At 44.2% G+C, this 25,247-nt stretch overlaps 2 protein-coding genes and 1 long non-coding RNA gene across 6 annotated transcripts in view; 1 reads left to right on the top strand and 2 right to left on the bottom strand.

The window, feature by feature from the left end:
* LOC137482184 (uncharacterized) overlaps positions 1-12,968 on the bottom strand; it is a 17,180-nt gene extending 4,212 nt beyond the window's left edge. The window contains exon 1 of the long non-coding RNA XR_011003914.1: positions 12,846-12,968. This is a non-coding gene — a long non-coding RNA (uncharacterized lncRNA). The remainder of the gene's footprint in view (positions 1-12,845) is intronic.
* PSTPIP1 (proline-serine-threonine phosphatase interacting protein 1) overlaps positions 1-21,736 on the top strand; it is a 65,166-nt gene extending 43,430 nt beyond the window's left edge. For all 4 annotated transcript variants that reach the window (XM_068204420.1, XM_068204417.1, XM_068204418.1 and 1 more), the window contains 7 exons: positions 495-574; positions 2,886-2,984; positions 3,509-3,605; positions 6,296-6,380; positions 7,875-7,945; positions 9,153-9,250; positions 10,755-21,736. In XM_068204420.1, the coding sequence (XP_068060521.1) occupies positions 495-574; positions 2,886-2,984; positions 3,509-3,605; positions 6,296-6,380; positions 7,875-7,945; positions 9,153-9,250; positions 10,755-10,886 (662 nt within the window). In that variant the 3' untranslated portion in view covers positions 10,887-21,736. The remainder of the gene's footprint in view (positions 1-494; positions 575-2,885; positions 2,985-3,508; positions 3,606-6,295; positions 6,381-7,874; positions 7,946-9,152; positions 9,251-10,754) is intronic.
* TSPAN3 (tetraspanin 3) overlaps positions 21,155-25,247 on the bottom strand; it is a 21,846-nt gene continuing 17,753 nt past the window's right edge. The window contains exon 7 of the mRNA XM_068204427.1: positions 21,155-22,107. Within this exon, the coding sequence (XP_068060528.1) occupies positions 22,015-22,107 (93 nt within the window). The 3' untranslated portion in view covers positions 21,155-22,014. The remainder of the gene's footprint in view (positions 22,108-25,247) is intronic.

Genomic DNA, 25,247 nt, shown 5'->3' with positions numbered 1-25,247 from the left:
AAATCTCATCCCCCATCCCCATGTGCATGAGCACAGTAGTGATCTCCAGCTACAAATGTTTGTATGCCCAGGACAGGCCAGCACACACCTGAGCTGGCTCAGGAGCTTAAGCTTGTGCCTCCGTACTCATGAAATAGCTTACACTAAATCACATGGCTCACCTGGCTGGCTTGGAATGGAAAGAGCCTAAGGATGCTCGGTGCCCCAGCATGGTCCAGGCTCTTCATCTCTGAATTGTGTTATCCCTACCGTAAAGTTTATAACTGATCTGCAAACCATACAGAGAGAATCCTTACTCTAGTATAGCTACAAAGAAAAAACCCAGTAATTATTGTGCCCCACCAGTTCCAAGCTCACGTAGCCTTGTGATACTCAAGCAAACCACAGGCCTGAAGTGTAGGACTCACAGGAAAGGCCCAATAGGAGGAAAGAGAGAAAGGCTGTATCACGTTCTCCCTGACTGTTGGGTTTCTGTTCTGTGTCTGTGTTTACAGAGAACGTTTACAAACAGAACATCGAGCAGCTGGATAAGGTCAGGACAGAGTGGGAACAGGAACATATCAAAACCTGTGAGGTAAACCTTGATTTTTGCAGCGATGTTTGCACACTCTCTATTTTATCCCATTGGAAGATTTCAGTCTAAGGCCTGAAACATCATCCCAAAGGTTTTGCTGTTTGCTTTATGTGGAGTCTCAACAAATGTCTTTGCAAAATTACTGCAAAAACTAGGGCTAATTTAGACATAGCTGCTCCTGTATCACTGACATTCTCCTTGCTTGGTCAGCATAGCTATGTAAAGATAAAGGAGGGGAATAAGTGCAGAAGTGGGAGAGATGGAGCAATATATGAGCTGGTACATACCCCAGTCACTCTTTATGTTTCATAGCACTTTAAATTCACCTGCAAGAATATTTGTCCTCTGCCATGAAATAATCTTTCAGTTGAAAGGCAGCGGTAGAGAAGTCTGTGTCTCCATTTTACTGAGGATGGACAAGGAGATTTGCACTTGGCTGTTAAGTTTTGCACAACAATTTACAGGAACTGGTTGGCATCCCAATCAGCCACTCATTTGATCACAGTAATCCTTCAAGTACATTTGCCCATCTGCTAAAGTCTGATTTTGCTATATTTACTTGTTGCAGGCTTTATTTCCACATAAAACAAAATGCCAGGAGGATACATCTCCAGTTCTCTGCTTCCTCTTAAATATTCCCTATCTGAGAGGACTGAAAAGCCCCACAACTGGCACAGACATTTCCACAGATACTATGCCAAGCCTTAGTCTTCCAAAGATGCATATTTTCTCCCTTCTTAAAAAGCCAACAAACCAGTGAAGCATTCCACAATCTCACACTCTTTTTTGTCCCATATAGCTAAATCCTGGCCAGCTCACAGAGCTTGTGACCTGCCCACGGCTTAATCCACACAGCCATTCATAAAGCAAGGACATCTCTAATGCCTTCTTTTAAAAGTGCTTGTAGAGAGAGAACTCACACTCTTTGGGGTTTTTTTAAAACTAGCAATTAGTACAAAAAGCAGCTTAAAATCCTACACTTGTGGCTGCATAGTGGGGAATCTGGAAGGGCTGGTGTTGCTTCGGTCTGTAACTGAGTGCTGGACAACCACAGCCTGAAAATGCTGGCTGGCAAGTGGCAGCTCCGGGGTGGCCTTTGTCACAGGGGCTGTGCCACACTGTCATGGAATGCCCCGGTTCTTCAGCAGCAGAGGGATGTGTCAAACACATCACCCAGCTGTGCTTTTCTGGGTGCTGACAAGGGCTTGAAGCCCAGAGTCACTCCACTTCCCTCTTGGATTAACTGCATTTCCTGACAGGACACCATTTACCTGGAAAATTCCCCGTTGGCTCTGGTGCTGTTTCAGCAGCCTTGATGGCCACAGCCCTTCTGTTCAGAATGAGCATTGAAATGCTCATTCTCCACCTTGCAGGTTCTCTTTTAAAGCTTTTACTCTCAGAAACCAGTCCCCACAGCAGCTTACTTCCTTGACAGATTCCTTTTTTTGGGTTTCTTTAGTGAGAAAGTTATTAGATGGCAGAAAGCATACCCAACTGAGTGTTCTGCTGAATGTTGTACACATTTGTGGTGTTCTGGACATAATTACTAGCAAACAGAGATGGAGACAGATGGCTGGAAGCATCTGAGATTTTCACACCTCATAGAAAACCAAAACGTTGTTCTACTTTTAACAGTACAACGTAGAGATCAGGGTGATTTGGTTTTTCCAAAGTTTTTAAAGAAAGAGCTTATCTGCCTCTTCCCCCAAATTGGTTCACACTTCTCTCTCTGCCCCCTTCGTTCTTCCCAAGCAGTGCAGCAACATGAGGAAGCCAGACAGACGAAGGAAGAGAATAATTCTGAAGACAGAAAAAGCCTTCTCTTTACCACAGAAATCACCTTCGATATGCAGAGTCAAGTCCAGAGAGCCTCAAGTACTTCCAAAAGAGAAAAGCTTAGGGAGACATTTTAGATGGCAGAGGGGGATAGTTTTGCCTCTACCTCTAACATAAATACAGCCCTTTCATGCCAGTACTCTACTGATCTGTTAAACATCCAGATTTCAGTGTGATGGGCAGACAGGACCCTGACTCTGAAATCCTCAACAGCAGAGGTAGCAGTCAAATCCAGATCTGGATTCTTCTCCCCTGCTTTGATTTTTTCTCTAAAATATAACATTAATTTGGTGCAACCAATCAGAACCCTTTTTTGAGCACAAACAGTAGATGTAGTTTCTCCACCAACTGAAAAAACATCCTTTACCCATGGTGCCCTCAGAATAGGTTTGCATCCCCAGCCCTGTCCCAGCCTGCAAAGCCAATAAATAACTCAGTGCCACAAGGCTACATCACATTTCCTGTTTGGCTTTAGGTCTTCCAGCTGCAGGAGTGCGACCGCATCACGATCCTGCGCAACTCGCTGTGGGTGCACTGCAACCAGCTGTCCCTGCAGTGTGTGAAGGATGATGAGGTACAGCCTGCCTTGCCCTTCTCTGCTGGGCTGGCTCCAGGGGATGTAATCCAGATGTAATTACAGATGTAATCTGTAATCCAGATGCGTGTCTGCGTGCAGGCAGTCTGTGTCACGCTTGGTGGCACTCACCTGAGTCCTCCTTGGTCCTGCTACCAAAACACTCTGCTGAGTATTTTTGGGCTCTGACACAATTTCAAAAAAAAAGCATCCAGTCATGGCCTCAAAACTGGGAGATATAAAGCATACACTAGATTTGACTTTGAATGGCTGTTTCATGCTATTCATTTCTTTATTGAAAAGTTCTGGACTGCCTTTGTCCCGCTCTCTTTAAAGACTATCCAGAGCACAAACAGGTGTGTTTACAAGAATATTGGTACAGGGGGCAGACTAAAAATCAGCCAGGTCAGACACGTACCAAGTATGAAGTATTCCTTAAGGGGACAATTACTACAAGAGCATTATTTGTTAATTCAACATGAAATGTTAAAAGCTAAATTAAACTCTTGGATTCTGTTTTGTAGATGTACGAAGAGGTTCGGGTCAGCTTGGAGAACTGTGTTGTAGAGTCAGACATAGACTACTTCATTAAGACAAAAATGACAGGAACACAACCTCCAGGTAATTATTCCTACTGATCTTGTCAGATGGCTTGTGTAGTACACGTCCTTTGGAGGTGAAACCAGCTGGAGGAATTTCTGCTCCAACTTTTTGTTCCCACCTGCCATGGCTCACTTCCCCCACACTGCGCTGCCATCGCTGCCTGAGTGATGCTCTAAGTGGGATAGCAGAATGATCCAGCTTAAAAATAACCCTCCAAGGAAGAAAAAACTTGCTTTGGCTTTGCAGCCAGGCTCATTTCACAGTACAGCTGAATTGACACCACTAAGGAGGTGGCAAATTGCCTTGCAGAAAAAGCAACTTCAGCTTCCTGCAGTGGTGACAAGGCAGAGCCACCTTACCACATAACTGCACCCCAGTGCCCCCTTGACAGAGGTGCTGCCTCTTCATTTGCAGCACAGAGAAGACCCAGTTTTCTATTCTGTTCCACATGCCCAATGGGGAATAACAAATTTTCTGCTCTCAGGAAGCTGTTTGCATAAGCCAAGACTTTGGCTGGGAGAAATTCTGAATGAAATTGGCTTTGTCCCAGCACACAGAGCTGCTGTCAGGTTCACAGGCTCTGCCCATTCAAGCCAAAGCTGCCTTTTCCTTGACTTCTGTGCTCAAAACCTCTGGTCTGAAATGGGGATCGACCCAGCATGAGGCAAGAGCAGATGGAAAATGAAAACCTGCTGCTCCGGGGGAGTTCTCCAAGCACTCCTTAGCAAAGGAGCTGTCTGATGTGTCACATGGCCAGACACAAACCACACCCGAGTATTCAACAGGCAACAAAAGAGAGTTACATAAAACCCTGCCGTGCTGGGAGTTGTGCAGGTACAAAATCCGCAGTGTGAGGGCCTGATCCCTGCGGATAATTATCTCGTACAAGTTCCACCCCTTTGATTTCACTGCTGAGCTCAAAGCTGGCAGGAATTGCACCCCAGGACCTTCTTCAGCAGAGCTGGGTGCTGCCACTAACTCAGCACTGAGCTGATGCCTGCTTTTCACTCAGCCTTTTTGCCATTACTCTTATGGTGGTTAAAAATTGGAATTTTGGGAAATTTTAAAAGCTAATATATTGATACTGGTGCACTGGATGCCGTTTTGCTGCTATAGTTTATTCTTCATGTAGGAGATTTAAATTCACTGATACAGGAGAATTTACCCAGGAAAAATTACATTTTCAGTGGCAGAAAGGAGAACTGTGCCTTGCATCAGTGTCAAACAACTTCTGTATACTAAGAAATGTGTAATTCTCAGCTAGTTGTTTGGGGTTTTTTTTTTGTTTGTTTTGTTAGGTTTTTGGGTTTTTTTTCCTATTTGAGATTTGTCATTCTCTAGTCACTTAGGAAATTTCTACAAAAATCTCTTTGCCATGTCAGAGTCATTTCTAATAAGAACTAGTTGGAAAAAAAACTAGTGAGAACTTTATGAAAGACAAAGAAAAACCTGACTTGTTTTTTTGTTGTTTATTTTTGCCACCTTCTAGAAGATGACATGTTCTGGAAGCAATATCCTAATTTTTCCACAGCTCTGGGTAATGAGTTTGCACTGTAGCACATGGTGAGCTGTTGATCTGTGCTATTATTTGCAAAATGCAGGAGGAAACCCACGTGTAATTTTGCACTGTGTGGCAGAAGACCTTCATCCTGACCAAACCTTCTTGATGGTCTTGCTCACTTCTTTTCCTACCCAGTCTTACAATGCCCTCTAGCTTGGAAACAGCACCAAGGTGACAATGCAGAAGGGTAACAGGAGACCCTGAAATTGGTCAGAAAACTCCCTAATTACTATGAGTCTTATTTGTAGGCATTCTTCCCACTCTCTAGCTCTGTGTGTCTGCTCTGCTTCGTATCTTGGCTGACGCGGTGTGAGAATGTCAACATAACCTTTAGCCCAAGTGTGATGTCTTTCTTAGCCTGCTGGTATCAGGGCTGAGATAAAACCCTGGCACAGGCTTCACTCATGTTCGCTGGGCTCTCGACTGAGCAGGCAGAAAGGCTGTGTGGCTGTAAGAGCTGCCCTGGGAGCTCTGAGGAGGCAAATAAATCCATCTGTAACTGTTTCATCTGTAAAGTTACACTTGGAAATGGTCTGAATTTCACCCTTAACGACACCATAGGGGAGAGCGAGGAACTGCAACCTGAATGTGTTTGAGGGAGCAAAATCCAAATATCTCTGGGTAAACAGCACATAAGCTCTCAGGAGGCAGATGGGGGAGATAGGGAAGGTGGGGAAACACACAAGCAAACACCAGGAAATTGCTCGTTATTGCTGCAGGCAATAACACTCAGAAATCTCCCCAGCTCTGACAAAAATCCCCGGCTGGATACAGAGGAAAGAAGAAACAAAATGCACTGCAGCAAATTCTGTCCTGAACACGGTTTCGGGCACTCAGTGGCCATACTCTGCCCCCTTAAATCCTGAGCTTTGAGGCAACAGAAGAAACAGCCATGGAGGAAACTGCCCTCCTCATCAGGGCAGTCACGGCTCTCGGAATGGGGCCGAGGGTGCCTTGCCGCCAGGGTTTTCAGCCGCTGCAGTGGCTTTTGTCAGGCCCCCGGGCTCCCCCGAGCTGCTCCAGCCGAGGGCAGACGGTGCTGCCCTGCAGTTTGCTCCAGCAGCCCCGGGTCACAATCCGGCAGGGAGAAAGCGATGTTTTCTCAGTGTTTCCTGCTGAACATGTCATTTTTATTGCCCCGCTGCAGACGCCATCGGGTACGAGAGCTACTACAGCAGAGAGCCCAGCCGGCGCGGCAGCAGCCCCACCCAGTCCTGTGGGATGATCAGGAGGTGAGTGGACACTCAGGTCCCAGGGCGGGATTTCTGCACACCAACAGCCGCGCCCGATGACAAAACACCACGAGGAAAGCTGTTACCTCCTCCTCTGCAGCAAGAGGCAACGAGGTATCAGTAAATGGGACTCGACAGAAGAAGTGAAGGTATTCCAATGGAGTGAGAGTCATTTTGCCATGCCCCGGTGGGAGGAGGGACAGGATCAGTTCGTCGCACAATTCGGGCAGCAATGGGGAGCAGCCACTTGTTTCCCCTTTCCTACTGTGCCAGGGCACTTAGCAACAAAACCAGTTTGTTCCAGGGAGGGTAAAGGTGAATCTGGCTGGGAACAGAGGCTGGAAAACCTTCCTTTGGGGCCATTCCTCCATGCTTACAGCACCACTCAGCTGAGCAGAACAAGGAGCTGCTCTCTCTTTCTGGACAGTAGAAAAACTGTGATGATTAGGGAGGCAGTTTTCCTTATTCTGATCCATTTGTGCTGGTAAATGTTAGAACATGGATGCGGTTATAACAGCAGAAGAGCATGGTGGCTCTATTGGCTTAAATATTTTATACTAAAATGGCAAATTCACAAGTGGGGAGGGCATCACAGTTAAAGCAGAAGAGATTTATAATTTAACAAGCCCTATGACATGGCAAAGACAAGAAGCAGGCAGTGATCTCTCATTTGGAATGTGGTCCAGGCTTGCCAGGAGCTGGTCAGGGTGTACACAATGCTTTGTTTTTAGCTGGAAACTGGATCTTCTCTAATAATGAATTCAGTGCTGCAGCCTGTGCAGTTACATAAGACAATTGCACTGCCACTGAGAACACAACTGTGAGCAGCATGGGCAGGGAGCCTGGAGAGACTCAGCCTGAGCCTTTCAGGAACTCTTGAGATAGGATATCCATTTTCCAGAAAAACTGAATGTTCACTAGCTGAAAAATCAGACCCTTTAAATATGCCTTAAGCATGCAATGCTATTTCTATCCCTGCTTGAGAATTCTAACCCATTTTCTCACTTTACTTAGTCTTCAGTACCCAGCTGTGATATAGGAAATAACTAGGGATAGATTAAAATAAAAATTCACTTAAACTCACAGCTTTTAGAAAGGCTTGTTACACAAGCTCTGTATTTTAAGTTGTATCAGGGTTTTCCTTAAACACAAAGAGATGTTAATCTCTTATAAGCAACTGACAATTTTCATCATTTTAACTTTGTGATGTTAATTGGAGTTTCACACCATGAGCCTTTGGCTCTACAAAAATATTATCTGCTGCACAATTTAGTGAAGCCTGATGGTTCAATAGTCTGCTGCATTTTAAAAAATACATTTTTAAAGGAAGGTAAATATATCTACAGCATAAAGGAAAATAGAAGGCCATGGGAAGAGGTGACATCTACTCTGTGAAGCAGATGGAGGGAAGGCTGAGTCAGAGAGCTGAGATGAAGGAATGCTCATACCCAGGCTGTTCACTCATTTTGGTTTTGGCTTCTCTTGGTTCTGCAGATTCTCTGGACTACTGCATGGGAGCAGCAAAAACAACACAGAAACTGCCACTCCTTCAGCCCCTCCTCTGGGTATGCTCTGCAGGAAATCAGTTTACCAGATGTGTTTGTTTAAGATCGTGTTGCTAAACCAGGCTTTGACAAGGAGCAGAAACGTACAGCAGATATTCACAAGCTGGCCGGCAAGAGTAGTCTGGAAATTAATTTTGCTTGGATGTGTATTAACAAATTTCCCAGTTTAAAGTGCCAAATAACCCATAGAGCCTTCAAAACCTCCATCTAGGCAGGGGGGCCTGTACATTCAGAGCAGCAGTCTGACATAGATATTAGTTTTCTCCTTGTGTAGCATAACTACCACTAAAAACCCCCACAGAATACATAAAATTTTTAACACACCAGGCACATGGCTTATGAATACAAATATCCATCTCACCTCACAGTTGCACTGTTGTCTTGTAATCCTTGTAACTAGGACTTTAGCAGGTGATATTTACAACACAGTATTTTACTATGTAAAAGGTAACAATTTATGACATTTTTATTGATTTGATAGCAAACAAAAGCATTTTAACTGTAGTTCATACCAAAAGAAAAGTTTTTTCAAAGAGCTTTAAAATCAACTGCCTCTGTCAGAGCTGCCTGCTTGGGCACCCAGAAACACAACCCAGACTCTCTCTTGCTGCATTTGGTGATCAGCAGGGGAAGTCCCCAGACAGATGCTGGGAAGAAATGAGAAGTTTCCCTAATTACAACAAGCTGTATTAAAACATCTGCAAAAAAAAGTTATAACCATGACAAATAACTATGTGAGAAGTATATAAACCACTGGAAAATGCCTGGTGACCCATTGGCACAGTGTTTTCCATTTTTCTCAATTGGAAAAGGAAAGTCCCGTGTGAGCCAGGGGAACTGCAGAATTTTATACCCCCAGTAGCAACAGTGTTAAACCATTTTAATCAGTGTTTCCCTGCTTGGATGACTTGGATTGTGTTTTACCAGGGGGAACCTTTTTCCCAACCTGAGGCTAAAGCTGGATTCTGACCTCCCTCAAAGTTCAGTGGGTGTAATTGTCATCCCATCAATGGGGGACGGTTTTTGTGCAACATTTACCTACAGTTCACAGCAGCTTTTCTGTATGTGTGCATCTCCAGGCAGAGAGAGAACAGAAACCCTTGTATTTGTGAACTCTTGCATATGATCCCACACTTTTATAAGCAACTGAACTCTTTGTTTCTGTGCTGGGTATTTCTTCCTTATTCCCCCCCCCCCCCCCTTGCAGAGAGAACAGAAGGAGTCTATGCATCCATTTTTGTAAATGAAAAAGCTGAGATCACGTCATCACAGGACTACAGAGTACTTTATGACTACACAGCACAGGTAAAAAAAGTGTCTATTTCAAAATAAACACTTCAGAGTGTCACATTTAAAATAAGTGATGCTGATTGAAACATCCTGAAAGTGTAAGTTCTGTGAAGGAAATGTTACTGTCATCTTACAGCCAGGGACATGATCTGTCCTGCTCCAGTTTAGCACACTGGTTCTCCATGCTGGAGAGGACAGAATCCCACAGAGGACATTCTTTCCCTGTACTTCCATGTTGCAAGCTGCAGAATCACAGTGGTTGAGGTTCAAAGAGAACAACCTACATCCTTCACTGGCACACTGAGCTCTCCCTGGCTCCAGTCCTATCTAGGCAGAATACCATTAGTAAATGTTTGCAAATGGACTGGTTATAAATATTTGCTAATTCAGATGGACTCCAGAACATGAACTCCAACCCCACTTGTTTTACATGTCAGTTTAAAGGTTCCTTTTATTAGCTTTAGAGAGAGCCTCACACCAAGGCACCTGCCACCAACAGCCAACATTGAAGAAATGTGAGAGCGACAAAATCGATAAATGCCAGATTAATTATGAAAACAGAAAAAAAGCTCAAAAGGAGCACTTTCCCTTAGGTACAGCAGTATTCCAACACCTTTTGTTTGATGTTGGGGTTTATTTTTACTTCATTTTAAACTTTCTTTTATTATTTACATGAAATTTCATGCAAGCACAGTTGAAAGCACCTCTCTGTTAATGGCAGTTCCCCTAAGGAGACTACTGCATCACTTCATTACCCCAGGAGTCTCTTAAAACTGTGCCACACAGGGATATTCCCTGCTGAGAAAAGAGCCTGTTACTACCTTTAGTATATTGTACATTGAGGCCTCTCATTTTTTGAGTCTGTTCTTACCTACTCAGGTACATTAAATTCAGTTTTAGCTGACACATCAAACATCTCTGGAAGCCTCCCTTATGCTGTTTTCTATTTACTACACTGTGGGCAGCAAAGTGGTTTCCTATGGAAAATAGAACAGCACCACTGAACACTGATGGCTGCCTGGGAGCTCAGGGAGAGCTTATTTGCAACTCGTGCATTTGTCTGGGGATGAAAGTCACTGCTGTCCAAGAGTCACTGTCCCCCACCGGTCACTGCTGTCCCCTGCTAAAAGAACTGAGAGACCTATTTCAGGCATGGATTAGCAGAGGCACTGTTATCCCCCTTAGGAATTAAGCTGTGCTCTGTTTTATTTAGCAACACCTGCAGACTATGCAGGTCATGGTGAGCTGCTTTAGGAGAGTGATGTTTAACCCTTTCTGCACTTCCCCAGTGATAAAACCATCAGGTTGTGCAGGAGGAGACACCACAGAGGCTGGGGGAATCTGAGCATCTTAAAGAAATAGCCAAAATGCTTAATCCCTCGCTGTCTGGTATTTCAGAACCAGAAGGACACTGGCAGACTGTTGATGAAGAGCAGGATTAAAAAAAAATCCACCAGATACTTCTTGGGCCCTCCTGTGCTCTCAGGCTATCCACATTTCTTTCCCTGTCTCCTTTCAGAACGTGGATGAGCTGGACATCAGTGAAGGAGACACTGTGGTTGTGATCGCAGAAAACGAGGACGGCTGGTGGACAGCAGAAAGGAACGGGCAGCGAGGCTTCGTGCCAGGCTCTTACCTTGAAAAGCTTTGATGAAAAGAAGCCCCAGTCCTCAGACTTTACAAATATCCTATTACTGAAAACAATCAGCACACAAGGTCTGCTTCAGCTGACCAAGAGCATCCCAATAATATGTTTTCTACAACTACCAGTCAGGAAATAACCAACTGACCATGCTTTTCTCTCCCTTGCTCCTGCCTCATCCCATTTTTCTCCTGGCCTACACTGTCTGAAAAAAACATCTTTACTCCTGAGAGATTAGGGCTTGCATGTTTTGGCACAGCCTACCCTCAGCACATTGTGCTGCCAGCAGTGTTTCAAAGCTTGGTGATTCTGGGAGGAAAATCCCGCCCAGATCTCAACTATGCAAAGGGAAAAGATCACAGAAGCAAGTGCAGCTTCTGCAGGATGGAGGACTGTCCCCAGCCAGCCTGGGAACCACCCTAATGGTCCTGACAGCCACGTTCTGTGCCACAGATCCCTCTCTCCCCATGCACAGGCCATGCTGGCATTTTTACAGAGGATGATTTCTCAGTCATGGATGAACCAGGGAACGCACGCAGAGAGGAGCACCTGAAGGACCAGGACACGTCCCTCGTAGAAAACTTGAGGCACTCCCCATCACAACCATCTCCTAACACAGTGAAATCCACGCTAGCCACGGGCTCTGCTTTGCACTGGATTCTGGGACAGATGATGGGCTCAAGGCTGGCTTTTGCCTTGGTTGGAAGGTTTCCCTAACGCCTCTCTGGCATTATGAAGTTTAAAAATCCAACAACACAAAAAGCAGTTAAGCCAAGACCCCAGCAGTGCAGCACTGCCCTGATTCCTCTCCTCTGAGCCCCAGAGAATTGCCAATCACCTCCCCCTGCAATGTGGGCAGGGCAGCCTCCCTTCCAGCCGCCGAGCCTCTCCTCCTGCCCACAGGCTGCTCTGGCTCCGTCTGCTGCCTGCAGCCTCTGCGCTCCTGCCATTGCTGCCACAGGGACCTCCTGGGCTCTTTCCAGCCACCTCTAATGTGCTCATTCTTCAACAAAACCTCTGCAGAGGTGTTGCACTGTGCAGCTTCACTGTATTTCACAGATTTCAGCTCTATCAGTCTTTCTAGTTTAATATTTAAGAATGTTTCCAACTCTTACTGTACAAGTGACTGGTGGATAGTTTCTGCCATTCTTCCCTTTTCAGTATTTCAAGATAGTTAAAAAAATTTAAAGCCTGGTGATTTAATTTGAATCAGAGCAAACTATTTCTGGGAGCAGAATGACTGTTTGCCAAGGTTTCAGGTCTTAAAACTGAATCAAAACTCTGAAAATTAATCCTATTGCTACCCGAAAGGCATGGAGGAGAGAGGAACTGTTAGCTCAGACACACAAAACAAAGACAAGAGAAATTAGGACAAAATAAAAAGGTGGTGTAATGGTCAACGCAATCTTTTCTTAAATGAAACACAGTGAAGGTTAGAGGCACTTGCAGTATCTTATTTGAATTCTTCCTTCAAGAATGGAACAGAAGTTGCCACAGGCCCTTTTCCTTGGCTGCCTGCAGTCCTTTGCACAGGCCCTTGTCCTTCCCACCCTCCCCAGTTACCCCCAGCACATCCACACCAGGCCTGGAGGGCTCCGAGCCCCTGGCATCAGCACAGGCTCGGGGGCTGGGATGGCACTGAAGGCAGCAGAGTGAGAACAGCAGGGCTGCCCAGGCTGGAAAGGGAAGGAGAGGTTTCTGTGACACTCCCCAGGTGGCACAAAGGTGCACAATGGCTCCAGCTTGACCAGGACAGCACGAGTGGAGGCTGCCCAACAACCACAGCATCCCTAGTTAGCTACAGCAGGAGAGGGAACCAAAAGCACAAGAGATTTAATGTATTCACATCTTCAACACTCTATCTTCCACAAAGAAGACTGTAATGAACCAATAAATAAATTTAGATGGGTATTTTGCAGATTATCTTAATTAAACAGAAAAAAAAACCCTAAAACTACTGAGATGCACCTTCTCTACTGATGTGGGACACACAGATTTTGCAGGACTCTTCACTTCTCTGGGGGCCCAACTTCACACAAGGCACTGCAGGGCCTAGTCTTGATGGCCCTGAAACCCAATTGCAGATCATCTTTGCTTCCATGGACCACACGGTCTACATCACCAGCAGACAGCTGGTGCAATGGTGACTGCTGTTTCTCTCCCATCAGATCATTCCACATTTTTGCTGTTAAAGTCAGGAAACCAATTTCCTTTCTACCAATATCTTCTTCTGTCAAGTAAACACTGTTGAATGGCAAGAGGCTATAGGTATTTCAAAATCTCCCCAGTGTCACAGCATTTGGGTCCCACATGCTAACTCCAGACTGTCCAGGAAATGAAAGAGCAGCAGCAATGTTTTTTCATGAATCCTCTGCTTCACATGGTCTAGATATGGCTTGGAACTACTTATCAGCCAAATTCCTCAGTTTTCCCTATCGGCGTGGCAGCACTTGTCACAAATAGAACAGAGATATCAAGAAATACCCACACCCTCTGAGAACACCCACATTTCAGGTGTCATCCATCTACCCACCCCCATCAGTAGGAAAAGCAGGAAGGTCAGTTGTAGGTTACTGCTTTAATAACATTGCCCTTATTAACATTTCCTCTCCAGTTTGGTAACATTTGGGTAATAAAACTGACACAAGTTATCATTCAATTTTCAGCTAAGGTGGGAAGCTGAAATGGGCCCTTTCCAATGGCATTCTTATACTAAAGTCAAAACATGCATATTGTTTTCTTTTATCATTTACTACCAATTAAGAACAGGAAAACCTGTATGAAATAACATTTAACCAATGACAACCACACGTAATTAGGAAATGTCTGCAAGCGTAGGGCAAGGTCCATCTCTGCACAGAACAGATTTCTGCATACTAAGAGCCCACAAGCCAGCAGTAACAACAAAGTAGGATGAGACTAGAAACAGAGACCCAGACCCAGCTCTTGGACAGCCAACACAGCCAGGCCTCCTGCCAAGCTCAGTGATCCGTAAAGCCAACCAGCTTCCAGCATTTCCAACAGCCAGGCAGCTAAAAGGAAGGAATCAACCTCTTCCCAGCTGAGCATGTAGCAACAGCAGGAGCACAGTGACTCATCAAGGTTTGAAGTGTTTGCCACCTCCCCGAGGACCTCAGGTTTGAGCTCTGTAGTATGAACAACCCCAGCACACATCAGCCAAAGTGGTAACAGATCATGGGCATAAACAGTAGAAACTCTTACCTTGGCTTCCTTCCTGTCTCTAGAGCTGAACTCGTGGTCTGAGTCTCCTCTCCAGAGGTATTTGTCTCCCAGGTGCTGCTCATACCTCACAGATTACTGAATGCAGTTGATGTGGAAGCACATGGATGTCAGAGGAGATGCATTTCAGCCAAGCACCAGGTGGTGGGTGTCTGACAGGAGCCTGGGTGGGCATTGAGGAACACCCAACTGAGCACTGGTGGGTAACTCACACTCTGTGGTACCACAGAACCTGCTGGCAGTATCAGTGTGCAGGCTTGGAGAGCATGGGGCACTCTGCATCAGTGCTATCCAAACACACTATGGAAAGTCACTGCTAACCTTCAGTGTGGAGTGGCAACAGCTCTGCATGGGACAGGACAAACTGTAGAGGCCTGAACAGCAGCCTGGACTGCTCAACACCATCTCTTTCCCCTGGCTTTCTTGTTCTCCAGCTTGCAGGGCTGGGGCATTGGACACATGAGCAGTCACCAGCCACACAAATACCAGTACCTACCACGTCCTTACACAGGAACTACACTCAGAGCTAGTGAGCAAGAAAGGAAACAAAGGTGCGATGCTGAGTCTTATCTGCCTTCTGGAAAACAAATGGCTGCTAAGGGACTACAAGGGCTGATGGGCTGGGTTTTGTAGCGAAGAATACTTCTGTGGAGGATTAGATTCTGGAAGAGGAATTAGCGTCCTGCCTGTGATTACGTTATTAACAAAATGCCAACACTGCATTCACTCACGAGGGCAATGAACTACTCAAACTGTTAGCCATCATCTGTTCTTTGTTAGCAATTACATAGATTCAGCAGCCAGCTTACATTTTGCTCAGAGCCACAGTTATCTCCAGGTTTGTGCACTCCTGGATCCAGCACAGTGCAAATCTGAGCTGTTGCTAGAATAGCTGGGTAATCATATTTCCATCAAATTAGCCAGTTCCATGTGGTACAGTGCTCAACTTGTCCTTCTACCAGCTGCTAAAGGACGGCTGACACCTGATCTGGGACAAAGCTGCTGGAGCACCGAAGAGCACATTTGCAGCCTATCACTGCTGGGTGACATGTGGCTGCAGCCATTCTGTCCCACACACTAGCCCAAAAGGCAAATTTACTGTGGTGCTCTATTCTGACTGAAAGTACAGACTAAATCTCGCTTTCAGATAGAAAACTCTTATCAGAAATCACCGTGACCTCCCAGCAAAATCGGCAGAAATCAGAATTGACATCCCTGAAATTTCTAAGGAGAAAGACAGTATCATCCAAAAGCACCAGGCAAACAAAACTCAACCTGGAGCACAGCTTCGAGTTTATAACCAGGGATTCCACGCATCCTGAGGACTGAGGGTACAAAAACAGCTGGGGGGCAGAGAGTTAAATACCCTAAGAGGATGTTTGAAAGCAGGAGGAATTTTACTTACCAGATCTAAAAGAGCCATTGTTAACCAGATTTGGAAGCTTAAACCAGCAACAGGTATCCCAGCTTTGCCGCCCTTACCAGAATTCAACCGAACACCAATCAAGGCAGACATAAAGAGAAGTAACCAGTGTGTTAATAGGCGCAATGCTGAATGAGCTACAGCTGCAAAAGTGGTGCTTTGACTGAAATTCTCTTTCACTGAAATGCAGGCATTTCCCGCAGCCTCTGCTCAGGGTAAGTGGACACCCAGAACAGCCCAAGACATTCCAGCCTAAACTTGAATGAAATTTCCTGCGTGTTGGATTACACACTTGGATTGTTCAAGCAGCCCAGGCTAAACCCTTGAATAAATCAATGGCTTCGTGAAGCAAAGGTGACTCTGGAGAAGTTGCTCCTCGCCCCTCAATCTCCCCTTTCATCATGGGGAGCTGGTAATCCACTCTGACACCGAGCTGAAAATCCTCCTGGCACACTCAGCATTTTGGTGATTGTTCAATCCCAGACCCAGCCTAAACAAGCGAGCATTGGGTGGTGGTCTGATCAATATTTGCAATGGAAAATCTCGTACAAAAGGACAAATGACATTGTGTACACAGTGCTGGTTTTGTAATAGGACTGGCTGGCTGGCTCTGAGGAAGGGGCTGCAGATATCAGGTAACACTCCCACTCAATGCAGGGAGCGTGTGGGGGAGTTCAGTGCATTCCCTTCCACTCTGCAAGGACACAAATGCTCAACAGCTGCATCTAAAGAAGGATTGTTCTGAATTTTTAAGCCGAAAACAGTCCATGGAGGAACTTCTTGGGAAAGTGGTGAACTTTAACCTCGCCAGGATAAGAATGCTAACGTAAGTGTGAATGGGAAAGCTTTCAATGCACTGATAGACGTGAGAAGTGCTTTGTCTTTAGAGAAAGGCTGCACAGCCCTTCTTGTGTCTGAGCCCCGGCTGAGGAAGGGAGACTTAAGCGACAGTGACTTTGTTCCGATAAGTGGCAGCTAAAGGTTTTACTAGGTCACTGCTCAATTCAGCAGCCACTGGAGGATGCAAAACCAAAGAGGGAGAGAAGGCATCTGGAGAAATGCATCCTATCCTCCCTGCTCTGCAGGGTCCTGGGGCAGCTTTTATAACCACAGCACTTATCAGCACAAGTTCTAAATTTAACTTATATTTCCTCAGTGTCTGTAACGTACACCACTTTTCAATGCTGAAGGTGTTACTGTGCAGGGGGAAGCAAAGCTATCAGGATAAATGCTGGATTTAAGCTTTCAAAATTGACATTGCACTCAAAAGGGCAAAACCACTTTACAGAGTGCAAGGCTACTAGCACCAAGGATGGGGCATTCTCCGAGTCCTGGAAGTACCAGGAACGCTTAGTTCTACAGCATGCACTGGGAATTCAGTCCTGCCCGTTGCCTGTGACGCGTTTGGTAAAGGCTGGCACAGGACTCAATGCCACCTTTGCCACAGGGGATTTATCCCTCTCCTACTCTCAGCTGAGAACGCATGAACACTACCCCTGCACACACCTCATGTGCTAGCCGTTCAATGCAATTCAATGGCAGACTCACTCAGGCAAGAGCAGACCTTGCTGCTTCCCTCGTCCAGCTGGGAGAAAAACTTCAGAACTCCCTTTCAGAAGTAGTTTTCTAGAGCAGACTGCTTGTGCATGCAAGGCATCCTAGATACTGTCAAACTCCACAACTGCCAGTGATTTGTTTAAGTGTTTTATTTGCATGAGGGAAGTGCATTCCAGTTCTTCAGTCACAGCCTGACCTAGCAAAAGTCTGACAGGACAGCTATCCTGGAAAATGCCTAAATTATTCTCTGAAATGGGGCAGGAGCCCATTTGGTGAAAACAGCTGGTACCTGAAGCACCACACATCCAAATGAAGGCAAAGCTGTTTATTTTCTGGAGTGCCAACAGGAACAACTCCATGGTCCCACACTGCTGTGGCTCATGTTACCCCAGGCAACCCAGTTTGTAGGCTTCCCTCTGGCAAAGAGAAGTTGCAATTCAAAATCTCTGACATATCTTTAGTATTCAGGGTCAAGAGAAGCAGGGGAGAGAAAATATGTGGTTCAGTGCATATCACCAGAAAGAAGTGCTCCTTTGCTTGCTCCAGAAGGATCACCAAGTCTCAGGTCCCCAGACAGGAGCTCTGATTGTCTCTCACCTGTGCAGGTTTTTCACGTCCACACTTAATCTACAAACTCGGCCCTGCTTTTAAATGATGAATAAACTTCGTGTTCATCTACAGTGCAAATATGCCACACAGGACAACTGAACTCCTGTCCTGGAGTCCAGACACTGAAAGAAGCAACATCTGTTGCCAGGCACAGATCCAGCAGGGATTACTGCAGTCACAGCAAGGACTAAATCAAAGGCATATGCCTGGACTAAATATGCATTGTGAGCACAAAACCTGTATTGCAAAGGCAATTGCCAGACTGAAGACATAAAGGAGTGGGTTGACAAATCTAATATTTACCTCTGCCAGCCCAGGCAGCTGCCAGGACATTAAACATGTCCAGGGTGCAGCACATGGCCATGGAGCAGCTGTGCTTCCCCAGCACCTCCTCCTCCACCTAGGAACAAGTGTCCTGCAATTTAGCATTATTTTAAACACCAAACCTTGTGTTAAGGTATACAGAGGGAAACATGGCTTGCTACAGGACTACCTCAGGACTATCTTGTAGGTTTTTTGCAGATAATCCTTTCATGGGGCAGTAAGAAGGACAAGGTTTACACTTACTGCTGTGTAGGGCACAAGCAAACTGTGACTACCCCATCAAAATCAGATCATACCCAGGCTTTCAACAGATCAGCAGTAACATAATTCTGCTATCTGCCAATGAGTTTGCTCTCTCCTAATCTCAGTCCCAAAACTGAGACGGACAAATAGCAAACCCAGTTATCACAACAGGCATGAGATCGGTGCTGAAGCACTCCAGGAATAGGAGACTGATCTGCAGGACACTGGGAAACAGGCTAAGACTGCCAGCACCTTACCCTCCCGTAGCCAGGCATGGCCTACAGCAACCAGTTCTGTTGCCACTTTATAGGGCACTGCATCACATCAAGAGTTTGGCAGAGGAAGCTTTGTGCTCACATCAGTTCAGATGTACACAGATGGAAGTCTGCTCTGTGCCTTTTAGCAACAGCCCAAGCTTACATCATGGTTTAAACGAGGCTGCCCCCAGGAGAGCTTTCCAACTGTTCAATACAGCTCCGGGGGAAACAGATCAGCTATGAGGCCCAAAGAAGTAAAACTAAGCTTATTATGTGTAGCAAGGACAGCTGCCCCAGTCAGGAGAGGTGGCACCCAAGAGCAAAGACTGCAAGAGGCAGGGTAGAGGCTCAGGTGGCATTCTCCAAGCATTGGAGTCACCCCAGAGCATGCTGCTGCTGCAGGACACAGCACACAGAACACCAAAGATCCACTGCACTTGCAGACTTGTTGTGCATTCCAGAGGGTTATGTCTCAGGCCCAAGACTAAGTCAGTTACAAGATCCACTAACTCTACTCTGAAGGCTATCACTGATACTATTATCACAAGTACTTACCTCAAATCTCATCTGAAACTGCAAGTACTGAAGAATCTCATGAGCTGTCCTCTTCTGGCTATGAAGGCAGAAATTTCTTTTTTCACTAACTTTGTTAAATTGAGCTTGTTAGGCCACTTCTCCTCGGTTTAATAAGGCAAATAAAGATGATCATGCCTTACCAGATGACAATTTGAATGAAACCCTCCAATTCTCATGAGCCTCCCATAGGGTGCTGAAAGGCAGTAAAGCACAGGACTTGCACTGCAACTTACTGAAGTCACTTTAACAGCAGTGAGAACAACAAAACCCAATTAAAAAAACACCCTGAAGGCAAGTCTGATTTCCTGTGATAAACCCCGCTGGATCAGGTAAGGTTTACTGCTGCAGAAGAGCTCCATGCAGCACACACAGATTGACTCAGTCTGAATAATTTCCTGCACAGTCTGCACTGAGCCCTCTCAGACTCCTCAGTTACAAGATAGCCAAGAAGAAATTAATACAGAACTTAAAAGACCAGACACAGGAATCAAGGGGAAAAAAGAGCTATAATGAAACTAAATCAGCCCTTAGCCCCTAAAACACACAGCCAGATATGAATGTTTTAACTAGGAAGGCCAAACTACAGCCACACCAACATTCCTGCCTAATGCAAGCCAAAAGTTTATTCATTTTTGTCAGTAAGGGAAGGCACAGACCTACACTTGTTCCCAGCTTCACTGAATCACACAAAACGTGGGGTATTAGACCCCTGCAAATCTGTGTTTGGTTGGCTTTTTGGGGGGAGAGTATGGGGGTGTGTGAAGTTTGATTTTGTATTTTAGAAAACCCAAACACCTCCGGAACTTCATTCACACATCCAAGACCTACTACAAACTGTACAATTCAAGATCACTTGAATTGAAGCTTCCTAGAAAAAATTAATTCACAGCAGTTAAAAGTCCAGTTGGGCTTGTTTAGACTATTAAAAAAATTGTAAAATACTGAGTGGCTTCCACATTCCAACACAAATATTCTGCTTTTTAAAGAGGAAACAGACTTCTTTCATTGACATGCAAGTACTGTCAAGTCATCTGTACTTCAAATCCATGTCTTCCAGCAAGACTAAGGAGCAATGTTATCTCTCCCAGGCTATCCTCATTTCAAAGGGGCATATGCAGGCTGTGGAGTTTCTTTCTGCCTTGTAGCTGCAAAGAGCTGGCCACCTTTTTAAGCATCCTTAGCCTTATTTTGTGCGGCACAGGTCTGTCACACAACCTCTCCACACTGATTTTTACAAGCCAGGGTCATCTCAAGCTTATTAGTTTCATATTTACAATATGCAATACAATATGAAGATAATCAAGTTCAGTGAGCAGGCTTGCTGCCACATCTGGGAAATCTGATGCCACAGTCAGGAGGTCTCTGGGTTGAGCCACATGCTGTACTAAGAATGAAAATCTAAGTCCCAAGGGAGTATCATTTGAGACTCACCTTTAGGAGTTAACAGAGTTCCATAGGTACACGTCTACAGCAGTGTAACAGCACTGAGAAAAATCCCCCAGTGAGCTACACTGGCCTCCACAGTATGCATACATTAGAATTCTCTTTTTCTGAGTGATGTTTCCTTAGTTAGAGATTATCTTGATGTCAGTTTAGCTGAGCACATCTGCTTTGTACATAAGCAACTAGTAAAAATTCTGAGCATTCCTGGCTTCTGCAAAGGAGGAAGAACCTGGAGACACTGAAAGTAGGGCAGTGACTAAGTATCTGAATAATGCATAAAACATTAAAACATAATCAACGTACTGCAGTTACAGTAAAGCTATTCATTACCCACTGTTTAGAGGCAACAGATTCCTTCTTAATTGTATGCACAAGATGTTAACCTTCTCTCAAGTTCAGCCAAGTTTGTTGTTCTGTGTTTTGCTGCTATTGTTTCAAATAAAAAGAACATATAAAATACAATCAGGTTTCCAGCAAACCGTACGTACAGATCTATTGAAGTGAGGCCACCCAAAACTGTTGTATTCACTCAGTTTGTGTAACCAGCACACCCAGACTCCACTGGATCAAATACACTGGAGTCTTTAACAGAAAACAAGACATGCTTATAGGGAGGATAAACAGAGATTTTATTTAATCAGGTTTATTATTTACAGTTGAGATCACTTTCACATACTACTTTGTTACTCTACATGGCTACATTGTTTCCAAACCAATTGAAGGTCTACAGTCTAACAGTTCACTCAACACATAAAACGCTCTTCATAGAAAAATGAAGTATTTCATTATAGAACAGTAGTGCATACATTATACTCCTGAAAAGCCAGCTTGTATTTTAAACCACTAATGTTTGAAAGACTGGATCTCTGAAGGTCAAAATTGCAGTCACATAATCCTAAAATTGGTTAGTTTTATTTCCCTACAGTTTCTTTATATATAAAGTGTACTGAACTTAAGTGTTTTTTTTCTTTTTTTTTTAAAAGTGACACTGGTGAGGGGCAAGATTAAAACATTTTTTTCTTCTCAAATTAAATACAGCTGGCTTCCTTTGTACAACTTTGGCCAGAAAAGTTCCATGTAGTGAAGGTTTAAGACTTCCTCTCGGTATATGCAAGAATCAGCCAGTTAATGCTTAGAGGTAATCTACCAAAGTAGGCACACATCCTTTGACTTTCATATCAACCAAATTACACTTAACTTGCAAATGGTTCTGAAATTAGAAAGTTTACTAGCATACTAAAACATTTAGATACATGAATAGCCGGCTAAAACAGTGAAAGTCACAGGTAATTCTATGGGTTTTGTAAAGCTGTTGTTTTGCCCTTCACCAGTGCACAGTGCGGCTGCCCTCATGTCTGAAAGGTGTGCTTGGACTAAGCTTGGGGCAAGAAAGCTATGGAAGTACACCTGGCCCATTCACCTTCCAGGAAGTGGGGAAGATTGAACTGCATGTTGGAATTCTCTTCTAGGCATAGGTTCCACCAGCAATGAGCAGCTCGTAGGCAGGATCCCGACTCCTCCTACATAGAACTATACAGGCACACAACATGCCCAGAAGCTGGGAGAAAAAACAGAGAACAAGCTTGAGTACAAGGGAGATGCTTCAAGAGACTCAACCCCAGCACAGACTGTCAGCACGCTTCAAGACTGTAACTAACATTAATGGCAGAAACCATCGTTCCTGAAAGAGCCTTGGCTCCTGCTGCCAACTCCCAGGGCCACAAACTTCAGCCTCAATTTCTTGTAAGATTATCCTGGACATCTAAAACAAGACCTTTTTTTTTGGTCAGCCACTTGTATTCTGCCTTAGTAATTCAGATTCAGATGGGAGAAACTCCTAATGTTTTTTAATGAAAGGTACAGATTTTAAAATACCGTATCTGGTATGGAAAATTCAAGTGCAATTCAAATGCATCAGCTTAACTGCTATGATGAGAATGGGCTTTTGAAAGAGATTTCATAAAACTCTCTCTGTGAACACGTCATATTAGAAAGCTTAAATCTAAGGCAAATAATTCACTTTTAGACAAGTTAAAATTCACAGTACCACAACTGTGCTGGCACATTTACCAGGATTTAGGGTATGATCATCCTGTGCCCACTTAAAAGACTTAAACCATGTGAATAATCAGGGATACAGGGCGTGGTACTTTAAAGAAGTTGCATGTTTACTGAAGGTAGAATAAGACTGTACCAACTCAAAAACAGCAGGTATAGTGTTGTGTTCTGTGGTTTAGAGTAACTGGCAATAGCTTCTAGTAAAGCATAAGATTGTATTGATTTGGTTGTATGCATGGAAGTCTATTCACAGATGCAAATACTTCAGGAGGCTCCTGCCCTATCTCTGGATTATAAAGCACCACTCTGAACACAGCGTGATTTCTTAAAAAAGAACCCAGTCCAAAAATACACCACAAAAAAAACCCCCCCTCGGACAGAAAGCAAACTAGAATGAAATGGGTGAGCAGACAAATGGAGATCTTCCTCTGATACAGCAAAAGCCCAGTGAAGGTAGTACTGGGACAAAAGGAGAATTACTGACTTTTTAAAAATACAGGCCAATGCAAACATCAGATGTGTAACATGTTTTAAAACTAAATGACGGTACACACAATATAGTACTCCAGTCTGCTTAAAGACTGAAAACAGAATGTTTAAAAATCCCAAGTCTAAGTACACAATGCTTAGGAAAAGGCATGATGAAATTCTAGTATGAGCTTTTAATTTCCCGGAAAGGAACAAGCTGTAAAGATCAATACTCTTCTTTGTCTGCAGTGGACCTACAGCAGAAACCAGCTCAGGTTAAAAAAAGCATATGGAGAGTAACACAGCATGGTACTTCAGCTGTTGTTAAAAACAGCACCTTTCTTCACTTAGGTGGTTCCAGCTCACAGACTGACTCCTAAATGTATTATCATAGAATCATGGAATGGTTTGGATTGGACAGACCTTTAAAGGCCATCCAGTCAAGCCCTCCTGCAACAAGCAGGGACATCAGCTCCATCAGGGTGCTTAGGTTCATAAATTCATGTCAGAGCAAGAGGAAACAAGTCACATGGGAGAATGACTCGTCAGGGACACAGCCCTTCTAAGTGAGGAGGGAATATCTACAATTAAACCCACTGCAGTTACACTTGTAAAATGGAGAGTTTAGGGTAGCTGCCAGTGGCTACAGAACTCAAGAAGGCTCACAGCCTGCAAGCACAAAAACTTCTCTGCTGTTCAAAGCCAGGATAAAATGGGAAGTGTGATGCAGAGCAACACCTCCTTTAGTCTTTTGCTAGAATTCATTCTACCTATGTACATCAAATGAATAAAAGTAGATCCAGCACATTTACAGCTATTTGCACAAAGACAACCCTGTTCAATGACTCCCTCGAGATATTTAATTTATACAGTTGTGTCAAATCTCAAACATTCAGGTACTACAGTAAAATCTCATGCAATTAACTTCTGAGTTACTACTTAAACCATTTATATCCTTAAGGAGGTCTCTAAGCATATTCCTAGAATTCACTTATATTCACAAAAAAGTGACTCACATACCTTAATGTTCTCTACAGACATTATTTATTATGTCATTAAAAAAATGCTAGGACCTCTAAACATTTCAAGGCATTTGAGTCTGTTTCTCTTTGGTTGCCATTTAATATTGTCAACAGCTATTTTAGACATCTGTGTTGAGGAAGCATCCATGCATCCTCCTCTTCAACAGCATTCGGGGAAGTTTAGACACCTCCTGCATTCAGGAGGTTTGTTTTGGTCATTAATTTTGGATTCCATTTGCCTGCTAGCAGTAACTACATTCAATCTTGCCCCAAACCAATTTTGTACAAAAATTCCCTGGCTGTATATACATGTAAATGATCACCAGCCACAAAAGCTGTGTCTTTGCTCCCTTCAGTGTGCTTCCTATCTATTAATAGTTCTGTGCTGTCACTGTGGCTGGGACCAGGGAATTATTGCTCACTGGGAAGATCCCCATGGTAACTGAAACATGAACATACCAAAATTGCTTCTATGCAGAAGAGAGTAAGTTGTTAATACATTTCAAGCCTTGTAAAAATAGTCTTCTCAGTCTTTTAATTTTAAAGCAATTACTGAAGGTTAAATTTGTTGACTATAGGCTATCAGAGGTAATGAACTTTGAACAGCTTCACTGCATAATAAAATAATCTGTTCAGAGGGGACTGTGCAGCCAGCATTGGAAAGGTAGCAAAATTCACAAATGGTAAGAAAAACATAATCATTCCTCTAAACTTACAGGGTATGACCCAAGTTACAGCTATGTGCTGAAGTTTACATTCTATCGCCCCTTCAGTTAGCCCACAGACCATTTTGCTCAGAATTGGGCTAAGTGCATACTTGAATTCTGTATGGCAAAGACAAAGATGTCAGAACTTTTGTCTCAAATTTCAGGAGCTAAATAATAGAACAGTTTGAACAGAAGGGTGCAAGCAGCCACACTGCCATTGCAAGCATGTGTCAAACTCTGGGCCAGGGCCAGAAAGGATTATAACTGTGCTGCATTTTGGGGGAGACCTGTTCATCAACCTGCAAACTCCAAAACTAAGAATAATGCCTCCTCTTGGGATTCACCTCGGCCAGTTTCCTAAGATTTCTCACACTTTTTTCCTGACATAAAAATTTTTTTCACAGTAACTATGGTTGTGGTAACACATTAATTTTAAGTACACA

Source organism: Anomalospiza imberbis, chromosome 13 (assembly GCF_031753505.1).
Source record: "Anomalospiza imberbis isolate Cuckoo-Finch-1a 21T00152 chromosome 13, ASM3175350v1, whole genome shotgun sequence".
Lineage (NCBI taxonomy): Eukaryota > Metazoa > Chordata > Aves > Passeriformes > Viduidae > Anomalospiza > Anomalospiza imberbis.
Note: the sequence above shows the minus strand (reverse complement) of the source record. Positions and strands in the feature narration are given on the sequence as shown.